Source organism: Eulemur rufifrons, chromosome 7, assembly GCF_041146395.1.
Source record: "Eulemur rufifrons isolate Redbay chromosome 7, OSU_ERuf_1, whole genome shotgun sequence".
Lineage (NCBI taxonomy): Eukaryota > Metazoa > Chordata > Mammalia > Primates > Lemuridae > Eulemur > Eulemur rufifrons.
Genome location: NC_090989.1, coordinates 191,225,043 through 191,246,499, shown reverse-complemented (window position 1 = coordinate 191,246,499; position 21,457 = coordinate 191,225,043). Strand labels below are relative to the sequence as shown.

General features: G+C 58.6%; 1 protein-coding gene across 1 annotated transcript in view; it reads left to right on the top strand.

Moving 5' to 3' along the window:
• COL23A1 (collagen type XXIII alpha 1 chain) overlaps positions 1-19,534 on the top strand; it is a 307,671-nt gene extending 288,137 nt beyond the window's left edge. The window contains exons 11-32 of the mRNA XM_069472066.1: positions 81-107; positions 1,664-1,690; positions 2,494-2,547; positions 3,075-3,137; positions 3,564-3,608; positions 4,679-4,756; positions 6,616-6,669; positions 7,321-7,365; positions 8,252-8,341; positions 9,176-9,238; positions 9,575-9,631; positions 9,885-9,911; positions 10,979-11,041; positions 11,123-11,176; positions 11,457-11,483; positions 14,417-14,470; positions 14,690-14,776; positions 16,855-16,893; positions 17,100-17,188; positions 17,572-17,782; positions 18,118-18,139; positions 19,470-19,534. Coding sequence (XP_069328167.1) covers positions 81-107; positions 1,664-1,690; positions 2,494-2,547; positions 3,075-3,137; positions 3,564-3,608; positions 4,679-4,756; positions 6,616-6,669; positions 7,321-7,365; positions 8,252-8,341; positions 9,176-9,238; positions 9,575-9,631; positions 9,885-9,911; positions 10,979-11,041; positions 11,123-11,176; positions 11,457-11,483; positions 14,417-14,470; positions 14,690-14,776; positions 16,855-16,893; positions 17,100-17,188; positions 17,572-17,782; positions 18,118-18,139; positions 19,470-19,534 — 1,341 coding nt within the window. The remainder of the gene's footprint in view (positions 1-80; positions 108-1,663; positions 1,691-2,493; positions 2,548-3,074; positions 3,138-3,563; positions 3,609-4,678; positions 4,757-6,615; positions 6,670-7,320; positions 7,366-8,251; positions 8,342-9,175; positions 9,239-9,574; positions 9,632-9,884; positions 9,912-10,978; positions 11,042-11,122; positions 11,177-11,456; positions 11,484-14,416; positions 14,471-14,689; positions 14,777-16,854; positions 16,894-17,099; positions 17,189-17,571; positions 17,783-18,117; positions 18,140-19,469) is intronic.
• The last annotated feature ends 1,923 nt before the right edge of the window (positions 19,535-21,457 follow it).

Below are 21,457 nucleotides of genomic sequence, written 5' to 3'. Positions count from 1 at the left end.
TGTGGGACTCGGTGTGAGGAAGACAGGAGCAGAAGAGACCTCCGGTATGGCATCTGACACCTTCCCTTCTCCCGTTCCAGGGCCCCAAGGGACCTCCAGGGCCCAAGGTGAGTGTGCCGCACTCCCCACACCCAGCCTGTGGGGTGGGCTCCTGCAGCAACACCTGCCCCCACGTGAAAGCCCAGACAGTGGGGCCAGGAAACCAAATTCTGTGACTACGGGCAAGTCACTGCGTGTCTCTGGGCCTCAGCTTACTCATCTATTAAATGGGGCATAATAAACCTTTCCTGCCTTCTTCACATTAAGCTGTGAGGATTGAAACAAAAAACACATTAGCTTCTTGGTTTTTAATAGACTTTATTTTTAGAACAGATTTTTGTTTCAGTTTGGGGGGGTATTTTTGGTTTTGGTTTTGTTTTTGTTTTTTTTCTGAGACAGGATCTTACTCTGTTGCCGAGGCTGGAGTGCAGTGGCATCATCATAGCTCACCGCAGCCTCTAACTCCCTGGGCTCAAGTGATCCTCCTCCCTCAACCTCCCAAGTAGCCGGGACTGCAGGAGTGTGCCACCATGCCCAGCTAATTTTTAAATTTTTAGTAGACACGGGATCTCACTCTTGCCCAGGCTGGTCTCAAACTCCTGGTCTCAAGTGATCCTCCCGCCTCGTCCTCTCAAAGTGCTGGGATTCAGGCGTGAGCCGCCTTGCCCCGCCTAGAACAGTTTTTGATTCACAACAAAATTGAGTGGAAAGTACAGAGAGTTCCCCTGTCATCCCTGGCCCCACACACGCACGGCCTCCCCACGTGTCACAGCTGAGAGCCTGCACTGACACATTGTCACCCAAGGCCCACAGCTCACAGCAGGGTCCTCCGGGTGCCGTGCATTCCGAGTTGGGACAGATGTACTGCCCTGCTGGCAGCAGCCCGTGGCCGGGTCCCAGAGCACTCTCACTGCCCGGCAGCTCTCCGTGCCCCGCCTCTTCCTCCCGTGCCTCCCCAGGCCTGGCAGCCACTGGCCTTGCCGCTGTCTCCATTCTCACGTTCCTCCGCATCTCTCGTGGCTCGACAGCTCGTTGGTTTTTAGAGCTGAATCGTGTTCCACCGTCTGGATGGTCCACGGCGTGTTTATCCACTCACCCGTGGGTGGCCATCTTGTTTGCTTCCAAGTTTTGACAATTGTGAAAAAAGCTATCAAAATCCACGTGCGGGTTTCTGTGTGGACACACATTTCCCACCACATTAGCTCCTAAGGCCCTCTCGCTTCCCCCCTCCTCAGGCAGCGCCTGGGCGGAAAGTGAGGTCCTCCCTGCTGGGGAGGGGAGATGGAAAAGAGCTCCGAGCTCCGTGTGCGCCTGCTGCCAGCCGGGGCTCGCGGTGCACTCTCTGGCGTCCTCACAGCACCCCTGAGGCTGGAGAGCCACCTCCCCACTGTCAGGAGCAGTGACTTGTCTGGGGTCATTGAGCTTGGGGGTGACTGGCTCAGGAGTGGCATCCAAGACTGTCAGCCCACCGCCCATGAGCACCTCTCCGAGGGGTCCAGGGATCTCTGGGCTGGCCCTGGGCAGAGCCATTGGTGCCACTTCTACCAGAGGGACAAGAGGCCTGTGTCCAGGCCACGCCTATGGCTCTGACCTCTCTCTTGCGCCCCCCTGGCCTCCCCCTCAGGGTGAGCCCGGTGTGCCTGGAAGGAAGGTGAGGGCCCAGGGAGGGGGTGGCTGGGGAGAAGGGGGCTGGGGCGGAGTGGGGACGGGAGCCCCCACAGGGCAGGCGGCCTTCCGTCCCAGACCAGACCTGCACGGTGGGTGACTGCCCCGGCCTAGGTCTCAGTGAAGCCGGAATCTCACTCATTCTTGCCCTTCCTCAAACACATCAAATTCATGCCCACTTCAGGGCCTGGGAAAGTGGTTCCCAAGTGTGGTCCTGGCACCAGCAGAATCAGCATCACCTGGGCCTTGTCAGGAACCCAGATGCTCTGAGGCTGGGCCCAGGTCTGTTTAACCAGCCCTTGGGTGACATGGATGTGAGCTCGAGCCTGGGAACCGGTGACAGCAATGATCTTCCCCGAGTCCCTCTCCGTCGTGCCATCCTCTTGTGTTCTCTGCCTGACACCCTGCTCCTTGACGCCGTGCCTGCGTTTGTGTATCTCTTCTCCCTCCACCGCCTCTGACTGTCCAGGGAGGGTCTCGTCTGCCGGGCCTGCAGGGCTGCTCACAAAACACTTGTTGGATGAATGAATGAATTCACTGTCACTCACCTGCCCTTCCGCTCTTTCTGCCAATTACTGCTGGGCTTGCTCTGGGCTGGTGCTGGGCTGCTGGGGACAAGGGACAGAGATGGCTCTGACGTCCCCCACCCTCGAGGGCCGAGGCGGGGAGCTGCCCCGCCCAGTGTGCCCCGTGCTGGGGCCAGGAGGGGCCGGTGTGCTGTTCAGAGGAGGGAGGGCCGGCTGACGGCCAGCGCATCTGGCCAGCGAGCTCCAGCTGCTCTCTCCTCAGGGGGACGACGGGACGCCAAGCCAGCCAGGGCTCCCTGGACCCCCCGGGCCCAAGGTGGGTGTCTGCCCCTCCCTCAGCAGTCCCTTGCCTGCCACCTCCCCAGTTTTGTCTGCCCGGTGAAGCCCCGTCCTGGCCCCTTCACCACATGGGCCACTGCCCAGGGCCACCAGAGCGAGGCAGCGGAGGGCCCCGGGCCCCTCTTGCCAACGGGCCTGGCACCTCGTCTAGGCCATTTCCCTCCACTCACTCCCCTAAGCCCTTTTGGTTCCCATCTCAGGGGACCTCACTCTGTGCCCTGTCCCCAAGCCAGGAATCGGGGGTCATCCTCAAGCCTTCCTCCTCCAACCCCTCACAACAGCCACAAAATCCTGGCCAGCTGGCCTCCAAATGGTCTCGTGAGCCCCTGAGCTGCCCCAAGTGTGTGCCAAGGTCCAGACCAGCAAGTGGTGGCTGTGGTCCTGTGCCCCCTGAGCTGGGGAGAGCCCTGGGGTGGGTGGGCTCAGGCACCAGGCCCCTCAGCCCCGGCACCCCTGGCTGCCCCGGACCCTGCGCTCGCTCTCACTGCGAATGTTCTATTTCAGGGCGAGCCAGGGAGTGTGGGGCCCCAGGGAGAGAACGGCGTGGACGGTGCCCCCGGCCCAAAGGTGACTGTGCAGCGTGCTGCCCCAGCACTGCAGGCCCCTTCCAACTCTCACCCAGCCGGGAGGGGCCGATGTGGCTTCACCTCTAATTTGCCCTTTTGAGGGGGGCCTGGGCCAGGGGTCTCCTTGGACTTGCAGTGAGAGGCTGGCCCGGGGTGGGGCGGCAGTGCGTGTGAGTGAGTGGCAAGGCCTCCGCCCGGCCCGGTTTTGTGGCCAGCTTCCCGCGTAGCCTCGGGCTCCCAGGCCTCAGTGTCCCCATCTCTGTGCAACGGGGGTCAGAGGAGGGCCCTGGCCCTGCAGTGCGGCTCTCATACGTCAGGCCACCAGGGCTGCAGCCTTGGGGGAAGGGGGGCCTGCAGGCGGGGCAGGGGTGGGGTCCTCGGGCCTCACATCCGTGCCCCCCCCCCCCGCCCCTGTGTGTCTCCACAGGGGGAGCCCGGCCACCCAGGCACGGCAGGAGCCACGGGGCCCCGGGTAAGCAGCTGCTCTCAGCCTGGCCACACTGGTGGCATCCAAGGCTCGTGGTGGCTTCAGAAGCCCCTGTCCCCACAGACAGCCCAGAGAAACAGTGGATCTACAGGAACTAGGAGTCTTCTTAAATTTTTAACATAACTTATTGGTGATTTTTTTAATTTCACAATACATGCTTTTGGTAAAATGCTCAAATGTGAATATATAAAAAATAAGAGTCCCAACTTATTAAATAAGAGCTCCCACATCCCCAGGTGAGTGCATGCCAACGCTTTTCTTTGCACACTCAAACTCAGGACTGTGGTTTGTCATGTGGCATGACCCTGCCACCAGGAGTACAGCCACCCCAGCCAGCCCCAGATCCTCTCTGACCAGCCCCTGTCAACACACCTTTATGTTGACAGCTGGGATCCCGTCCTCAGCTCTGTCACCAGGCTGGCTTCTTCCTCCGAAAAGTGGATCTGAGCCCCCCGCTTGGCTGTGCGGGTGGCCAGGGGCTGGATTAAGCAGTGAACATGGAGCCTCAACCACGGAGCGGCCGGCAAAGGAGGCCCAGGCCTGGGTCTCTCTGCTCTTTGTAAGGGGCCGGCTCTGGGCCTGAACCAAAGCGCTACCGCCCTCACTGTCCTCCCGGCAGCCACCAGCCTGGGCAGGGAAGTGAGATTCAGAAGGGAAGGGCCAGGCCAGTGGCAGTGCATTTGTGGTGGGTGTGTTGGCGTGTCTGTCAACATTTAAAAATCTGAAGAATTTCACGTCAAAATCAGGCTTTCCATCTTCCCTTGAGAACTCAGGGGTCAGGCCTCAGTGGGCTTGAACACCGGCATTACGGCCGATCACGGGCACCCTCAGCTCAGACCAGGCAGGGCGTGTTCCTCAGTCTCCCCTCCTCCACCTGCCCCTACCCTCACGTGCTGGGTCCCGCCAGCTTGCATCTGAGAACGGGCGCACACTGGGCATGCGGGTGTGTGTGGCTCTTCCATTCACCTCCTCTCTGTGTGTGATGCAGAGACAGCTACCGATTCACCCACCCACATAGCTCTTCCCTGAAATTCTCATCCTTCTTCCCGCCTCAGGGTCCCCCAGGCTTCAAGGGCGAGCAAGGAGACACAGTGGTGATCGACTATGATGGCCGGATCTTGGACGCCTTCAAGGTAGTGTTCCTAGGAAGCACCCTAGATGTTCATTTTCGTAAAGAATAATCGCTCACTTTGTGTATTAATCCTGCTCTTCTTTACACAAGGGACCAGGGGTAACTTAGCAAAAAGACCCCAACTGGGCCACACATGGTGGCTCATGCCTGTAATTCTAGCACTTTGAGAGGCCAAGGCAGGAGGATGGCTTGAGTCCAGTAGTTTGAGGTTGCAGTGCGCTATGATTGTGCCACTGCACTATAGCCTGTGCAACAGAGCAAGACCGTCTCAAAAAAAAAAAAAAAAAAAAAGACCCAACTTCATTAGGTGCCTGATACGGAAATCAGTGCTGTGTTGAGACCTGCATGATGCTGAGAGACCTGCTGTGAATGTGGCTCATGTGGCCCTGAGCTCCCCAGAGGCCAAGGCAAAAAGAAAAGCTCCGACTCAAGGGCAGGAGGCAGAGCATTTCCTGTTGTCTAGTCCCAACACTGTCTCCCGGGCCCCCCCAGGAACACTGGCTGGAGGGCTAAGACTTCTAGTGACTGCTGTGGGGAGCATGAGAGTGGCAAGGCCTGGCCCAGGAACCTCGGGAGACGTGTGACCTCTGAGCCCTGCCCAGTCACTGGCAAACTTGGGATCCACACCAGTGGAGAGAGAAGTTAGGTGCCAGCGGCTCTCAGGCACCCCAGAAGGTTCCCATGTAATCGAGGAGGGGTGGTCATCAGAGACCAGACTGGGCATTAGCACCTGATCCCAGCGGAGCTTCAATTCCAGTTATGTCCCACAGGCCTCAGGGAAGTACAAGTTGATGGTAACTGTGGCCCACCCCAGGCCGGCATGGTGTGTGGCGTGGTGTGATGTGGCCCCCAGGGCATGCACGTGCGTGGCGTGTCCCAGCTGGCAGGCCATGTGGGAGAAGCTCTGTGAGCTCAGGGAGTCAGGAGGAGGACTGTGGATGCCAGGCTGGGATCATGACTCGATTTGATGGGCAGCGCGCAGCCATAGTCAGTCCGCGAGCAGGGGAATGATGCTAAAAAAATAAAAATCTATCAGGGGAAGCTGGCTGGGGAATGGGGAGAAGGTGTAGGGGAGAGCTGATGCCCCCAGGCAGGGAGGCACTGGGCTTGGGCCTACAGGAAGGTGGGTAGGATGGAGGACATGAGGGAAGACCAGGGACATCTCAGTGGAGATGCCATCAAGAAGGGAGGACCCCGAGGGGAAGGGACCCGGTGGTCGGGGGGACTAGAGCTCGCCGAGAGGCTGAGTAGAGGGTGGTGATGAGCCGTGGTGGGCAGGCGGCCTGCAGGAAGGACAGGTCAGGACAGGAGCTTGGGAATGAGGGCAGACCTAGAGACCCCACACTCTACCCGTGAGACTGAGGAACTCCCCAGGACCAGCAGATGGCAGGCAACAGAGCCAGATGGTCAGAGAGCTCACAGGACAGGCAGAGAAGGCAGTGCCAGGCTACTACTGGGGATGCAATTTTGGCCCAGCCTTGAATACCAGCAGAGGATTTTAGCTTGCTTCCAGAGGCAATAGGGAGCCATCGCAGGATCTTGAGCAGAGGAGTGCTGTGAAGAAATCTATTCTTGGGGCAGACTGGCTCTGAGGGCAGAGGGACTCAGGGCCCTCTGTGGCAGTGGACACTGTGCTCTCTTGTCCATTGCTGGGTGCTGCTCCCTGGCCTTCCCCAAGGCTTGGGGGCCAGATCCAGCCATGTGCAGTGTAGTCTGACCTGAATGGGGGAGAAGCAGGCTCCAAGATCCCTTGACCCTGCTGCAGCTCAGCTGGACAGGGACTTGGCCCACGGCGGGGGCTGGGCAGGCAGTGAGGGGAGGCCCTGCCTAATCACTGACTGTCTTGACTTTCACACACAGGGTCCTCCTGGGCCACAGGGGCCCCCAGGGCCGCCGGGGATCCCTGGAGCCAAGGTTAGTGCAGATGCAGCTCTGTGGTCCCCCAGCCTTGTCTCCAGGGCCCTTCTCTCCCTCCTCCCTGCATGTGCCCTTGCACTGCCCCCTGGGCTCCTGGCCTGGCTTCTGGGGCTCAGAGAAAGGGGCCCTGCTCCTTCCTAACCAAGCTGGGAGCCTTCATCCTGGGCCCTGCCTACTCTGGGAGGCTTCCCTGGGAACCTCATTCACATGTTTAAACTGAAAAATCAGCCCCTCGTGACATCACAGCAGTGCCCAGATGCTCATAGCCCGTCCTGTGGCTAGTGCCCCTTGGTTTACAGCCTGCCCGTCTGTCCCAGGAGAAAGAGCCTAAGACTGAAGTCAGGCAGGTCTGGTCCTGGCACTGCTGCTCCTGGGCTCGGTGGCCTGGAGCAACCACTTAACCCTCCACGCCTCAGCCTCCCAGTCTGTGCCACACCAGCCACAGATCCCAGCCACGGGCTGCATCTGCCCATCAGAGGCCACGGAAATGAAAGGAAGGAGGCGGCAGGCACCTTCCTGGAGGTCCAACTGCAGGGATCGCAGCCAAGCGTGGTGCGGGTCAGGAGGCAGCCTGGCCCAGCCCTCAGGCTACCAACCCCTCTCTGGCCAAGGGAGGCATAACCCCTCTTGCTGTCTGTTCCCTTCCAGGGTGAGCTTGGACTGCCTGGTGTCCCAGGAATTGATGGAGAGAAGGTCTCTGGGCCCTTCATTTCTTCGGTGATGCCGGTGCCTGGTGTTGGGCTCTGTGTGTGTGTGTGTGTGTGTGTGTGTTTGCACGCTCATGCACTTGTGCGGTCAGAGAGAGAGAAACCACTGTGTGCAAGAGGCCACGGGATATAGTGGCAGAAGGTGTGGCCTCTGGAGCCAGGCTGCCCAGGTGCAGTCTTGGTCCACCTCCAGGCCCTGGACAAGTCGCTCACTCTAAGGCAGGTTCCTCGTCCGCAGGTGAGAGGTGCCAGGGCTGTCATGAGGGTTGAATAACCGTGTACACAAAACATTTAGAGCAGTGCCCGCCACAGGGTAGCACAGAGTCCACACATGTCAGCTGCTAGCATTACTGTCACTGTTGGTATTATGGTAACTATACATATCCGTAATCCTACACGGATATGAGGATATCCGTGGGGGTCACTTGCTATTAGAAGGTGTCTTTCCTGGGTCCCTGGTGTGTAGCACACCTTGGATGTTGCGTGATTGGTTGAATGGAGGGTGCATGGCTGGAAGGGTATGTGGGGTTGGCAGTGCCCACCACAGGCTCCTGAGCTGTGAGCACACAGTTGACCCCACGAGTGCCAGGTGGCAGCCCCAGGCCCATGCACCCTGCCCCCTCCTCCCCCATCCCCCTGCTCCAAGTGCCCGCACCCCAGCGTGCAGTGAGGCAGGAGTGGGCTGTCCCCTCCCTGCCTCCCTCCAGATACCCCCAACATTCTGCTGAGGCTCCCAGCCACCTGTGCTGGAGGTAGGGACCCACGAAGAGGAAGTGGGGGTCTGGCCTAGACTAAGCTCTGGGTACCCGCCCGGACTGGGGAGGGAAGAGGCCTGCCAAGCCCCACTAATCCCTTGTTCTTGTGGCTTGCAGGGTCCCAGAGGACCAAAAGGAGACCCAGGGGAGCCCGGGCCTACTGGACTCAAAGGGGAAGCTGGCGAGATGGGCTTGTCCGGCCTCCCGGTACGTGGCTGGGCTGGGCCACATGTTGTGGCCAGTCCTGAGGAGAATGTGTGCCCACCACAGGCGGCTGCTGTGGCCTCGGTGCCCAGCCTGGGGGCACTCCAGGCTCCCAGCCAACACTGCCCCTACTCTCCCTGAGCCTCCACCTCCTCATCCGTAAGAGGATCTCCCCTGCAAGGTCCTCCCCAAAGATGAAACGGGAGGTGCAGCCCAGGGCACCTGGTGGCAGTGGCAGGCTGGGTGCGTTAACACTGCGCTCCACCCCGAGCTGCCTCCCACCCCGCCCCCACTGACTCTGGAACCCTGGACGAGAAACCTCACCTCCCTGCCAGGTGTCCTCACCTCTCACCAGGGGTGATAACCCCCCGCCCCCACGAGGGGATATGTGGACAGGGCTGCGAGTGGTGGCTGGCACGCCATAGATACCCACTGTTGTCATCATCACCATTGTTATTATTGCTCTTGTGGCCAGACTGGAGGTGCCACCAGGTGTCCCGCAGCCACTGGAAGCCCTCATGTCCCAGCCACTGTCCATCCCTAAGGGTTACTGGAGTGGTGGCGCCGTGGCATGAAGCAGGGTCTTGCCCCAGAGCCCCTGGTTGCCCCTACGCCGCAGGTGGGCCGTCCATGCTGTCCGTGTGCTCTCTGAGACCTACTCTGCTCACCACCCGGGGCCTCTTCCACTGATTTAGGGCACATTTTCTTAAGCTGCAAAGGCCAGCTTATCACTGCTGCATGGAAGTTGTGTGGGGAAGGGAAGGGGAGGTCGCTGAGCACCGTGGGTGTGACTTTGGTGCAGGACAGAAAGAGCTCACAGGCCTTCCCATCCTGCAGGGTGCCGACGGCCCCAAAGGGGAGAAGGGAGAGTCGGCGTCCGACAGCCTGCAGGAGAGCCGGGTAAGGGGTGCTGAGGGTCAGGGCTTCCCTCAAGCACCCAGCCCAAGCCAAGTGGGGCCTCGAGCCTTGGGACAGAAAGGCCACCTGGCCTGACCAAGCCCAGGGCAGCAGGGGAGAGTAGCAAGGAAGCCTCGGGCTGTGTCCCCCACCTGAGGCCCATCCAAGAACCCGAAGGCCAGCACTGGGCCCTCACCAGGCTGTGCCCTCCTGGAGACAGGAAGCAGGCTCACCTCAGGGGCCCAGGGCCCAGCACCTGGTGCGCAGCCAGTGAGTGAGTGTGGGTGGGGGAGGGATGATGGTTCAGTGGGTGACTAACTCATCTCTGACCCTTCCTAGGCCCAGATCATAGTGGAGCCAGGGCCCCCTGGCCCCCCCGGACCCCCAGGCCCCACGGTAAGGATGGTTTGGATTGAAGCAGCCAGGATACCAAGAGGGTAGGGGGCCCAGGCCATGGAGCCACGACCTGGGAGGACAGGCATCCTCATGGGGGGAGCCAGGCATGTCCCACAAAGAGAGCAGAGCCCAGGGCAGAGCCACAGGGGCCAGCAGATGGCCTGAAGCCTTTGTGGCCACTGCAGTAGGGCCCTGACCTGCGGTCTGGACCCAGCCGGACAGCCTTTCTGATCTGTTTCTCCTCCCTCCCTAGGGCCTTCAGGGAATTCAGGGTCCCAGGGTGAATAGGTAGAAACTCCCTGCTGGCCTCAGACTCACAGCTTGGGCAGGGTCAAAAGGCTTGCTGGTGGGCAAGTGGGGACCCACACCCAGCCAGCGACCTGCACCCAGCCCCAGACCCAACCCTGCGTCCTCCTGGTGCCCGAACATTCCAAATCTCAAGAGTGTAACATGCCTGATGTCCTCGGCCGGTGCCCCCACCTGGGGTTCTGTTCTTTCACTCCCCTGCCAAGGCCCGTCTGTCTCCCTCTCTCCTCCTCCAGTCCACCTCCCACTGTGTCTCCCTCCTCACCTTCTCCACCTTTCTCTGCGTGTCTCCCCCTCCCGCCCCCACGCACAGCTGTTTCTCAACTGCCCACAGACGGAGCGTGAAGTCTTGGGGTGGGTGTGCGTTACACAATGTCATGTTCTCTGCTCTTAAATTAAAACCTCGAGTGTGACCTGCCTGTGTGCCCTGCCCCAGGGAGGCAGACACAGAAGGGGAGGCCATCTGGCCTTGCTGCTTGGCATGCCCGCCGGTGACCTGGGGCAGAGCACACCTCCGCTTCCCCGGCTTGGAGGCCGGGTGGGGGCCTCCGTCATGGGATCCCAGGCCCGAGTGGGGCCGAGCGTGTGGCCCAGCCAGACGTGCTGCTTCAGGTTCTGTTTTCTCCCAAGGCCTCCCCAGACCGTGTTTACAAGAGGCAGCTGTTGTCAGGGACAGGTCCAAGGTTGGGACTCCGAAACCTGATTGGTACTCAGCTCTGCCACCTCCCTTCCCAGCTGTTTGGCTGGGCCCGTCCCTGGCCCTTGCTGCACCTCCCTGCACTTTCTTTCCTCATCTGTGGCAGGGGTGACTGCGGTCCCCTTCCATGATTACTGAGGGAGCCGGAGTGTCGGAAAAGGTGAAATGCACGTGCCTGTAGCTCATCCCAATTATCCTCGCCATGGAGGAAGCTGGGCCAGGCCTGTGGAGCCTGGATCTGTCCCTCTGCCATGCACACCCAGCTCCCATGCAGGCCCCAAGCATGCCCATCCTGCTGTCTGTCCACCCCCTACTCCCTGACTGATTTCCCCCTTTGCTTCCAGGGCTCGGATGGAGCCAAGGGAGAGAAGGGCGCGTCGGGCGAGAGAGGCCCCAGCGGCCTGCCTGTGAGTGTCCCTGCCTTGTTTGTCCCCTGAGGGTCACTCCTGTAACTGGGATGCCTCCTGACCCAGTCCTTTTCTGTCCAGGGGCCAGTTGGCCCACCGGGCCTTATTGGGCTGCCAGGAACCAAAGGAGAGAAGGTAACCACCTTACTCAGACCCCCTCCCCAACTACGGCCATGCATCCACAGTGTCAGTAAGCCCTGGGTGCTCAACCCTGTACCTCATGGGGTCCCTGCACCTCACAGGGCCAGAGTTCAGGCTCTGTAAATGCCATGTCTTCCCTGTCCTCTGTGCCTGCATGGTCGGTGGGTCTCCCTGGCCCCATGTCTGTGGCCAACCCACAGGGCTGAACTTCATCAGCAGCTGTGCTCCCGGAACCCGCCCCCAGCGCTCCTCACCCCTCTGTGTCTCTCCTCAGGGCAGGCCCGGGGAGCCAGGATTAGACGTAAGTGTCTCATTGTTCACTCTGAGTGTTCTGGTCCCTCCTGTGTGTATCGTCCACCCCTATACGGTAACCTGATCTGGCTAGCTCAAGTGTGACCCCCTTTCCTAGGGCTGGGACTGTAGCTGACTCCTGTGTCCTCAGTGCCAAGTCCAGTGCACAGCCCAGAGTCGGTGCTTTATGGAAGGATGGAAGGATGGATGGATGGATGGATGGTAGATTGATGGATGGATGGATGATAGATGGATGGGTGGATAATGGATAGATGGATGGTGGATGGATGGATAGAAGAATGGATGGATGGGAGAGTAGATGACAGACGGATGATGGATGAAAAGTGAATGGATGGTGGACGGATGGATGAAGGGATGACAGATGGACAATGAATGGATGGTGGACAGATGGATGAAGGGATGATGGATGGACAGTGAATGGATGGTGGACGGATGGATGAAGGGATGGTGGACGGACAGTGAATGGATGGTGGATGGATGGATGAAGGGATGGTGAATGGACAGTGAATGGATGACAGTGAATGGATGGTGGACGGATGGATGAAGGGATAATGGATGGACAATGAATGAATGGTGGATGGATGGATGAAGGGATGATGGATGGACAGTGAATGGATGATGGACAGATGGATGAAGGGATGGTGGATGGACAGTGAATGGATGGTGGATGGATGGATGAAGGGATGGTGGATGGACAGTGAAAGGATAGTGGATGGATGGATGAAGGGATGGTGGATGGACAGTGAATGGATGACAGTGAATGGATGGTGGATGGATGGATGAAGGGATGATGGATGGACAGTGAATGGATGGTGGATGGATGGATGAAGGGATGGTGGATGGACAGTGAATGGATAGTGGATGGATGGATGAAGGGATGGTGGATGGACAGTGAATGGATGACAGTGAATGGATGGTGGATGGATGGATGAAAGGATGATGGATGGACAGTGAATGGATGGTGGATGGATGGATGAAGGGATGATGGATGGACAGTGAATGGATGGTGGATGGATGGATGAAGGGATGGTGGATGGACAGTGAATGGATAGTGGATGGATGGATGAAGGGATGGTGGATGGACAGTGAATGGATGACAGTGAATGGATGGTGGATGGATGGATGAAAGGATGATGGATGGACAGTGAATGGATGGTGGATGGATGGATGAAGGGATGATGGATGGACAGTGAATGGATGGTGGATGGATGGATGAAGGGATGGTGGATGGACAGTGAATGGATGGTGGATGGATGGATGAAGGGATGGTGGATGGACAGTGAATGGATGGTGGACAGATGGATGAAGGGATGATGGATGGACAGTGAATGGATGGTGGATGGATGGATGAAGGGATGGTGGATGGATGGATGAAGGGATGATGGATGGACAATGAATGGATTGTGAATGGATGGATGAAGGGATGGTGGGTGGATGATGCATTGTAGCAAGGAGGTGGGGAGAGCAGTGAGGAGCCTGTTGCAGTATCTTGTTGACACATGATGAGGCTTCAGCTAGAGCAGTATTGTGAGAAGGAGAGGACAGGAAGTATTAGCCTGATGTTGAATGTATCAAGTCTCTTTTGGTAGCACCGGTAGAAAACATAAACTGGCCTAAAATGACTTATAACTGAAAAGTCCGGAGGTTCTACCATGGGTCTCTGGTCTCTGCTTCCTCTGTGTGGGAATCATTCCCAAGCTCCATGTGTGGAGAGGCAGAGCCAGACTGCGTCCTGCCAGGCCCAAACCCAGAAGAAAGAATATTTGCCCCACTCCAGTGTTCTAGAGAAAGTCTCCCAGGGTCTTACTGGCCCCAGTTAGGCCAACACTGAACCGCGGCTTGGCTGTGGGAATGCAGGCCTGCTCACATGCTCAGGAGGAGGCCGTGGATTGTGAAAATCAGTAGCTATTGCGAGGGAGATAGTGGCCAGAGGCAGGGCTGCGAGGACTCCGGCATCCACCCTAGCTTTAAAAAGAGAATGTTGCCTTGGAGAGCAAATGTGGACAAGGAAAAGGAAGAACCCCGTTTCTGACAGGGAGGGCTGCTCCACTGTAGAGAAGACGAGCCTGGATGCAGGTCTGGCGCGGGGCACAGTGGGGAGTGGGGCGGGAGGCTCCGTGCTGCCACCAGCATGGCCGCGGCTACTTCTAGGAGGCCAGGAGCTCAGAGTGGCATCTCAATGCCAAGCCCACCTGCTCTACCTGGCAAACCCTAGGAGCCTCCTCAGCTCCACCAGGCCCAGCTGCAATGGGGACCCTGCTCTGATCAGAAGCTTCCTTTGAACCCCGACCCCTGGACAGAACCCCTTTGGCCACCACCCTCCCACCCATTTCGCACCTGTGTCCCTGCGCGCTGACCTTTGGCAGCAGCATTCTTGACTGCCCCATCAGACATGAGGGAGGGAACGTGTCAAATGCCTTTCTCTGTCCCCAGTGTCCAGCCTAGTTCCTAGTGGGTGCTTATTCATATTGCTTGCATGGAAGGACAGATAGCTGAACGGACAGACGGGTGTGCAGAAACTGAGCCGAGGGCAGAGAACGAGAGATCACCATTTCTCATTCTGTCGAAGATGGTGACGTAACTTCCTTGGGTTTCTGGAGTCTCTGTGCCCAGCCAAGCCTAGGCCAGTGCAGCGGCAGCTGACTGCAGTGCGAGAAAGCCCCTCACTGGCAGCTCTGCCTGAGGGCTCCCGCCCAGACACCGGCCATGGTCTGCTCTGGAGGAAGCAGAGCTGGTGGCCTAAGTGCATCAGCCTGGTACCCAGCACGCATGTCTCCTCACAGTTGGGGCCAGGCCGGCTTGTGCCACGAAAATGCGTGGAGGGAGGAGGGGGATGGATGGGAGAGGAGCAGAGATGCGAGGGTAACAGAGGGGCAGACCTACAGCCTCATGTCCAGCCTTAACCTTGAATCCTCTCATCAGGGCTTCCCTGGACCCCGAGGAGAGAAAGGTGACCGGAGCGAGCGTGGAGAGAAGGTGGGGGCGGGGGACAGGAGCTGGTGGCAGTGGCACGGGAGGGAGCAAGTGGGAGTGGGAGCGGGAACCCAGGACAAGCAGGAGAGAAGCCGGGTGGCAGGGAGGCGGTGGGTGGGGGTCACACTGAAGCATCAGGGCCGGGGCTTGACTGGGTGTTGCGGTGTTGGAGGGTCTTGAGCCCGGAAGCTGTGGCCATACCACTATCTCTCCTCTGTGCAGGGAGAGCGAGGGGTCCCCGGCCGGAAAGGAGTGAAGGGCCAGAAGGGTGAGCCTGGACCACCGGGCCTAGACCAGCCATGTCCTGTGGTACGTGTCGGAGCATGATGGCAGCCCCGCCCCAGGTCTTTTCGGCCTCTGACCAGGGTCAGGCCAACATCTTCCCTGTCCTCAGAACTCCGGTGCAAGTCCCGCGCCAGCACGCCCACACTGCCAGGGCGACCGGTGCTACTGCTGCTACCGCCATCATCCCGGCTCCTCCGGCTTTGGCCCTGACCCCCAGCATAGGCATGGCTTGGGGGACCCAGCCCCTTTGTCACTGCCCCTCATTACTCGGCCCCAGGGCAGGGCTGGCTTAAGTGGGGACCCTTTGTAAGCCACCTTGGGCGGGGCCTGGAGAGGGGCTGACCAGGTTCGGAGCTGCCTTTCCCCGGAGTCATCACCAATGTCAGGGGCTGCATGGGAGAGCGCTAGGCCCTGAGAAGAAGCCCAGTTGCCACAGGCAATCTGCTGAGTGCAGGGACAGCGAGTGCCCAGCTGTCACCCTTGCCTCCCAGGTCTGGGTCAAATTCCCTCTGGGCTTGAGGCCAGGCGGGGCTGGAACTCAGCTTCCCTACCCTGGAGGGGTGGGACCTGCTGACCTCTCTGGGTGTGTCCCTCCTCTTCCTTCCTGCTTCCCAGAAGAGCCTTTCTCTGGGTGGGGGCAGCCCAGGCTCTTCCCCAGGAGCCCTAGCAGCCCACCGGAGCCAGTGCCGGCAACAACCGAACTGCCGTTCCTTTGTCTAGAAGGCAGGGAGGGTTTACATGTCTTGCTCTTCCAGTGGAGCTCAGAAAAGAGAAAAAACAAAACAGCTGGGTTTCCCTGGTAAAACTGGCCAGATGTCCGTACCCAGGGGGGGCACGGGGAGAGGGCCTCCAGCTGTGACGTGTGCAAGCCGCCCTCGCCCTCTGGAGGGCGTCAGGGTGGGGCCACTTGCTCCTCTGGCTGTGAATGAGTCACGTTAGCCCACCGGTCCTCAGTTTTCCCATCTGCGCAGTGGGGTGGGAACCCCTCCCTCCAGAGGTTTTGGGAAGTGAATGAGAAAAAGAGGGGAGGGCGGCGTGGTGGGGACACAGAAAAGGCTGGGGCAGCAGGCGGGTTAGCCCAGCCCCGCAGCTCCGGGCCCTGGGCTGGGGCCTCCTTCCAAGTCAGCAAGCCCTTGTCTCCTTTGAAACAGGAGACTCCCATACACCGAGGCCAGCAAGGCGCACCGGGCTGGCACAGCCGGGCAAAGGGCAGCAGGCCCTGCCCTGCGGTAGGCAGTCGGGCTTGCTGTGTGCTGCGTGCTGTGGGGCCTTCTGGGTGGCCAGGGCCTCTGCTCTGCCCCTGCCCTCCCTCCCTGCATTCTGTCCTCCCCACCTTCCCTTTGGTCCCCAGCCTGTGCCCGGCATACACATGGGAGGTCCAGGGGTCTGCCCCATGTGCCTGTGCTTTGGAACAGCATGAAGTGTTTTCTGCCCCAGGGTTCCCCAGGGACCCAGGCTGATGGGTCAGTCTCTGTCCCTCTCCGATTTCCCCACCCTCCAGGCTGCCGGCAGAAGCTGCCCCCTGCTAGTGTGTGACTGCTTGGGTGGGCATGGCCAAGCTGTCAGACAGCCACCACCCCCATGCCCAGTGTCCACCCTGGCAATCCGAGCCTGCCCTGTCCTCTGCTCAGATCCCGTCACAGGGGCCAGGACAGGCTGGTGTGGGATGCATCTCCTGGGCTTAAAACACTCTAAAAGGCATTGCTGCCCAAAGCCTGAAAGCTCTCAGGGCAGGGCGAGGGGTCAGAGCCACTGTCACTGCTGCCAGGCAGGGCCCAGGCCAGGGCCCCGTCCTGGCCAGCACATGTCTGGCACAACACCCATTCTTCCCTAGTGCCCTCTGTCCCTGCCCACTGTGCAGGGGTCCCAAGAAAGCACAGTGGGAACACGCTCAGGACAAGCACAGTAAAGGGCCATCATGTCCCTCGACCCTGCTGCCCAGGTAGACAGAGGAGGCGTCCTAGCCCTGCCTCAGTGGGCTGCAGCAGCCTCACACAGCAGCTCCCTGGACTGCATCTCTCTACAGACCAGGGGAGGAGTGTGCGGCATGTAGGTAGCTGGCCAGACCCCAGTCCCAGTCACTGAAACCTTTTTCTTTCCAGGGCCCCGACGGGCTGCCCGTGCCTGGCTGCTGGCACAAGGTACCTTGCAGGGAAGAGTCTCTGGGGCAGGCTCGGGGGAGTGGAGGGAGGAGGGGGATGGGAGGGCTCACTCAGAGTTCTGGGCATCTGCAGCTGCCTCCCTGCACAGTGACTGAACAGCCAGGTTTCCCGTCATGACCCTGGGTGTGACTCTCCCACCATGTGGTCTTGGGTGATTATGCATAACCCACCTGTTGGTCACACAGGGCTCAGCTGACACCTGGCCCAGCCAGTGCAAAACCATCAGTGTCTCCTGGGACTTGGTCCAACCTGCCCCGCTGAGAGGGAAGTGGACGTAGAGAGGAGAGGGAGGAAAGGAGGGGCCGCATGTTCCTGAGGACATGGGCAGGACGTGGCGCTGGAGCAGGGTGGCCTGGATGGGAGTGGGGCCACAGGGGTCTCTTGGGCCCCTCGTCACCTTCAGTCTCTCCTCCTTTTCCAGTGATCCCAGACCCAGCTCACACCTGTACAGATCTGTGTGGACATTCTTAATTTTTGTAAAGACAAAACAGTAATATATTGATCTTTTTTCATGGGATGTGCCACCTGTGGCCTTTTAACATTTAAGAGTGTGCCCACCCAGCCCAGAACCATCAGCACGTGAAGCTGCAAGAATGTGGGCAGGCCAGTCTGCGGCAGCTTGCCCTGAGGGGCCCCCAGGGGACTTGGCTTTCCCAGGAAGGAGAAGAAGGTGAAAGTGCCTGCTCGGGACAGGCTGGAAAGGTCCCGGCTGGGCCTTCAGCGGGCAGGCAGCCGAGAGACTCACAGCTGTGGCACTGCCCTGCAAGAGCTGCCCCTCGTAGCTCTGGAGCCCCCAGGACACGCCCCAGCCAAGAGGGTCCAGGGCTTGGCAGCAGTTGCAGCTGGACCCAGCCACAGCCAGCTGCCCGTACGCTCAGACCCCCAGACCAGACTCCCGCCAAGCACTTGCAGCTGGACCTGGGCAGCAGTCAGTAGAAGGCACCGAGGGGCTAGCTCCCACCCAGCTCAAGAGGCCTCAGGACACCAGCTGCCACGAGAACACATGTCCTCTGGCCAAGAGTAGTGGCCAATCTCTGTGACTGCTGCGATCTGGACCCAGCTGACTGGCTGCTACTTCCTGTCTCCGCGTCCACATCAGCCAGAGCAGAGACGGGATGGGGCTTTGCCTGGCCTGAGCAGGCAGGCCTCCAGCTCAGAGTCTGGGTCTCACTGGCCCCACGTCTCCACCCATTGTTCTGGCAGCCTGCCAGAAATGGTTCTCCTGGTGAGTTGTGAAAACAAAGCGAACCTCAGGGCCGGTTCCCAGCTGGCCTGAGCAGGGGGGCTGCAGTCAGAGCTGCCTACACTCTGACAAGAGGCCGTTCCACCTCTAACAAGCATCCCCAGCAACCAGCTCTGTCCCAGCCACTCCCGCCCATTTCTGTGCAGAGGGCTGTCGCTGCGCGTAATAAACCACAAGTGCGTGTCTGGGCATGCCTGTCCCTGTGGACTGCCCCTGGGGCACCTCCGGCTGAGGTTTCATCCAGGCCATTGCCGTGTAGGGAGGGAAAAAGGGACTCCCCCTGGGTCAGAGCCATCCCAGAAACCAGAGGAAGTAGTTCAGGATCGAGGCAAAGACAGGATTTGAAGTTAGGAAGATGAAGGCTTAAGACCTGGTCCTCCACAAGCAGCACTTCATGTCACCGAGTCCCTGTGTGTTCCACTGTGTTGGTTACCAGACGGCTACGTAACAAATCACCCCAAAACTTGTCAGCAAGAAACAATGATCATTGCTGTTTCTTACAGTTCTGGGGGTTAAGTTCTCACACATCTGATGGTTGACACTGGCAGTAACTGGGGCCTCAGATGACCAGACCACCTACCGGTGGCTTCTTCACATGGCCTGGGCTTCCTCACAGCATAGCAACTGGATTCCAAGGGGGAATGTCCCAGGTGAACCAGGTGCAAGCTGTGGCACCTTCCATGGCCAAGCCTCAGGAGTCATACTGTGTCACTTTCTGCCAGATTAGAGGGGAAGGAGATAGACCCTACCTCTCAATGGGAAAGTGTCAACATCATACTTGAAGGAGAAAATGTGGAGTAGATCTCGCTGCAGCCATCTCAGCAAATGCACCCTGCCCTCACTGTGAGCTGGGATGGCAATGCTCACCCCTCAGCCTGTGGCTCAGCGAGCCTCAACTGCACGAAATTCAGGAGAACCTAGGACAGGTCAGGCACCCAGGAACGCCCATGATTCTGATTTTTCTCTCTCCTCCCAACTCCAAGACCAAGCAAGGGCCACAGTCTTGCAAAGCATTTCCACATCTCCCATCACAACTGGTTCTTATAATCCCAAGAGAGGGATCCATTTCACAGATGATAAAACCAAGCACATCCAGGGTGGTGTAGAGAAGAAAGGGTTTGCAATGATGGTGTTTCTGACAGTAACTGTGCATCCCCCTAGAAGTCTCTAAAGACAGGCCTAAGGAGGGCCAATGTATGGGTAGTCCCCGCCAGACCTCTGCTGCACGGCCCCCTTGCTAAGCAGAAGAGGTTCAGCCACACACTGGCTAAGGAGAGAGGGATATATCAAGCCCCTCCTCTGTCTCCCTAAGGAGCTGCCAACAAGTGGCAGGCCATGCTGCTCGGCCAGCGTCTGGGTCACCAGGGAAGCCCGTAGTGGGAAAAGGAAGAGAAACACAGTGGGGCTGTGATGACTGATGGAGCTCACTGCATGTCAACACCTGTAGAGTGCCAACATAGCCTCACAAATCTATGCACTCTACAGTTTGCAGTTCCCTCCTCCCTCCACCCAGGATCCTCACTTGATCCCTTCACCAATGCTGTCAAGGATGGGGCCTATGTGATAGGTGTCACTATTTCCATTTTACATACGGGAAAACTGAGGCTCAGAGGGAGTGGTCACCTGCCCAGGGATGCACAGCCAGGATGTAGTGGCAGGGTTGGGACTGGACCCAAGCTCTCAGATGTCCTCTAATCTCTTTCCAGAATTGTTTGGCAGGGCATGGAATCTGATAGACAGCCCCATGATGCTGGGCGACTGGCAGGCAGATCCTTGCGGGGGGTGGGGGATTTAGAAGCGACATGTCCCCCACTTCCCTGGTCATCTGAGAGGGTTTCTGTCCTGTTCCTTTGGTCAAGACGGGGCATTCTTGGTCCATTGCTGCCACCCTGTGGCATCATACCTTAAATCCTCAGGCCTGCAAACTTTTCAACGGCAAACTTCAAAATTTAGAGCCTGCTGAATCTTCAAAGAGCCTGGGGTGAGGACAGAGAGAGAAGGAGGAGTCAGTGATTTGCTCAAGGTCCCAGCTGACACAGTGGGGAGTGCCCTGCCTCACAGCTGAGCCTCAAGGAGTGGAGAGTCTCAGGTCTGCAGCCAAGAAGGGCAGCTCAGCCTCAAACTACCCCCCTTCTAGAAGACAGAAACAGCCCTGCTGTGTGCCATGACAGCTAGAGTAGTCACAAGGACAACTATCCCCTGGTACAGATAAATCTGTGGCCTGACAAAACTGGGTTTACCCAGGTCTTTTTCTTCCTGGTCCCTAGGAGATCGCTAGAAATGCACAGGATGCGTTTGGTTGTCACAGTGATTGGGGGACACTCCTGGCATTCAGTGGAGGGAGTGAGGGATATCAAACACCTGAAATGCATAGGATAGTCCTACCTAATTAATGATGACTCAGCTCAAAAAGAATGCCACTGCCACCCCCACTGACAAACACTATGCCCTGGGTTCAAATCTTGGCTCACCCCTTCCAGCCATCCCCCGCTCCCTTGGCCTCCAATGCTGCCTTGAGACCATGGACAGAGGAGTGCTTAGCACGGGGCCCAGGCAGGAAGGGGGGTGCCTTTCTGAGCAGGAGGAAGGTGAGGCCTCCTGATGTTACACTGCCCCCTGCTACAGACACTCTTGGCACAGGAAATGGCCTGGCCTGGTCTGACTTCCAGCTCCAACTATATTGCCTCTTGACCCAGGACGTCCCAGGAGCAGGTGAGATGTTAGCTGGGCCCAGCTACAGCCTTCTCACCCCCTATCCCAAGGCAGGACACTCCCCGCCCCCCGCCCCCCGCCCAGCCAACATGAATTCTCTGAGCTGCCCTGGGCCACAGCTGTGGCTGGAGTTTGGGTTGCAAGACAGAGCTGAAGATGAGCCCCAAAGAGGTGACTCTCAGACTCCCTCTACACACACACACACACACACACACACACATTATATTACATTAAAAGCTGGAACTGCAGATCATAGAAGCACCACAGTCTCTCCACCAAAGTGGAGAAGCCGACACACCGAGAAAGCAGGGACCACTGTCCGTCCCACTCACATGCACAGGGTCTATGGGGCCTCGATCCTCAGAAAAGAAGTACAGGCCACAAGCAATTAACTTCTCTGTTAATTTGGGAGGAATGTTTCGATAATCATCTAAAAGGTTCAGTTCAGCTTTACAATTGAAATTCCATTCAGTTCAGGATGATGAAAAAGTTCTATTGCATGGGTGGTGGTGATGGTTGCACAACAATGTGAATGTACTTTTGCCACTGAATTGTGTCCTTAAAAATGGCTAACATGGTAAATTCTGC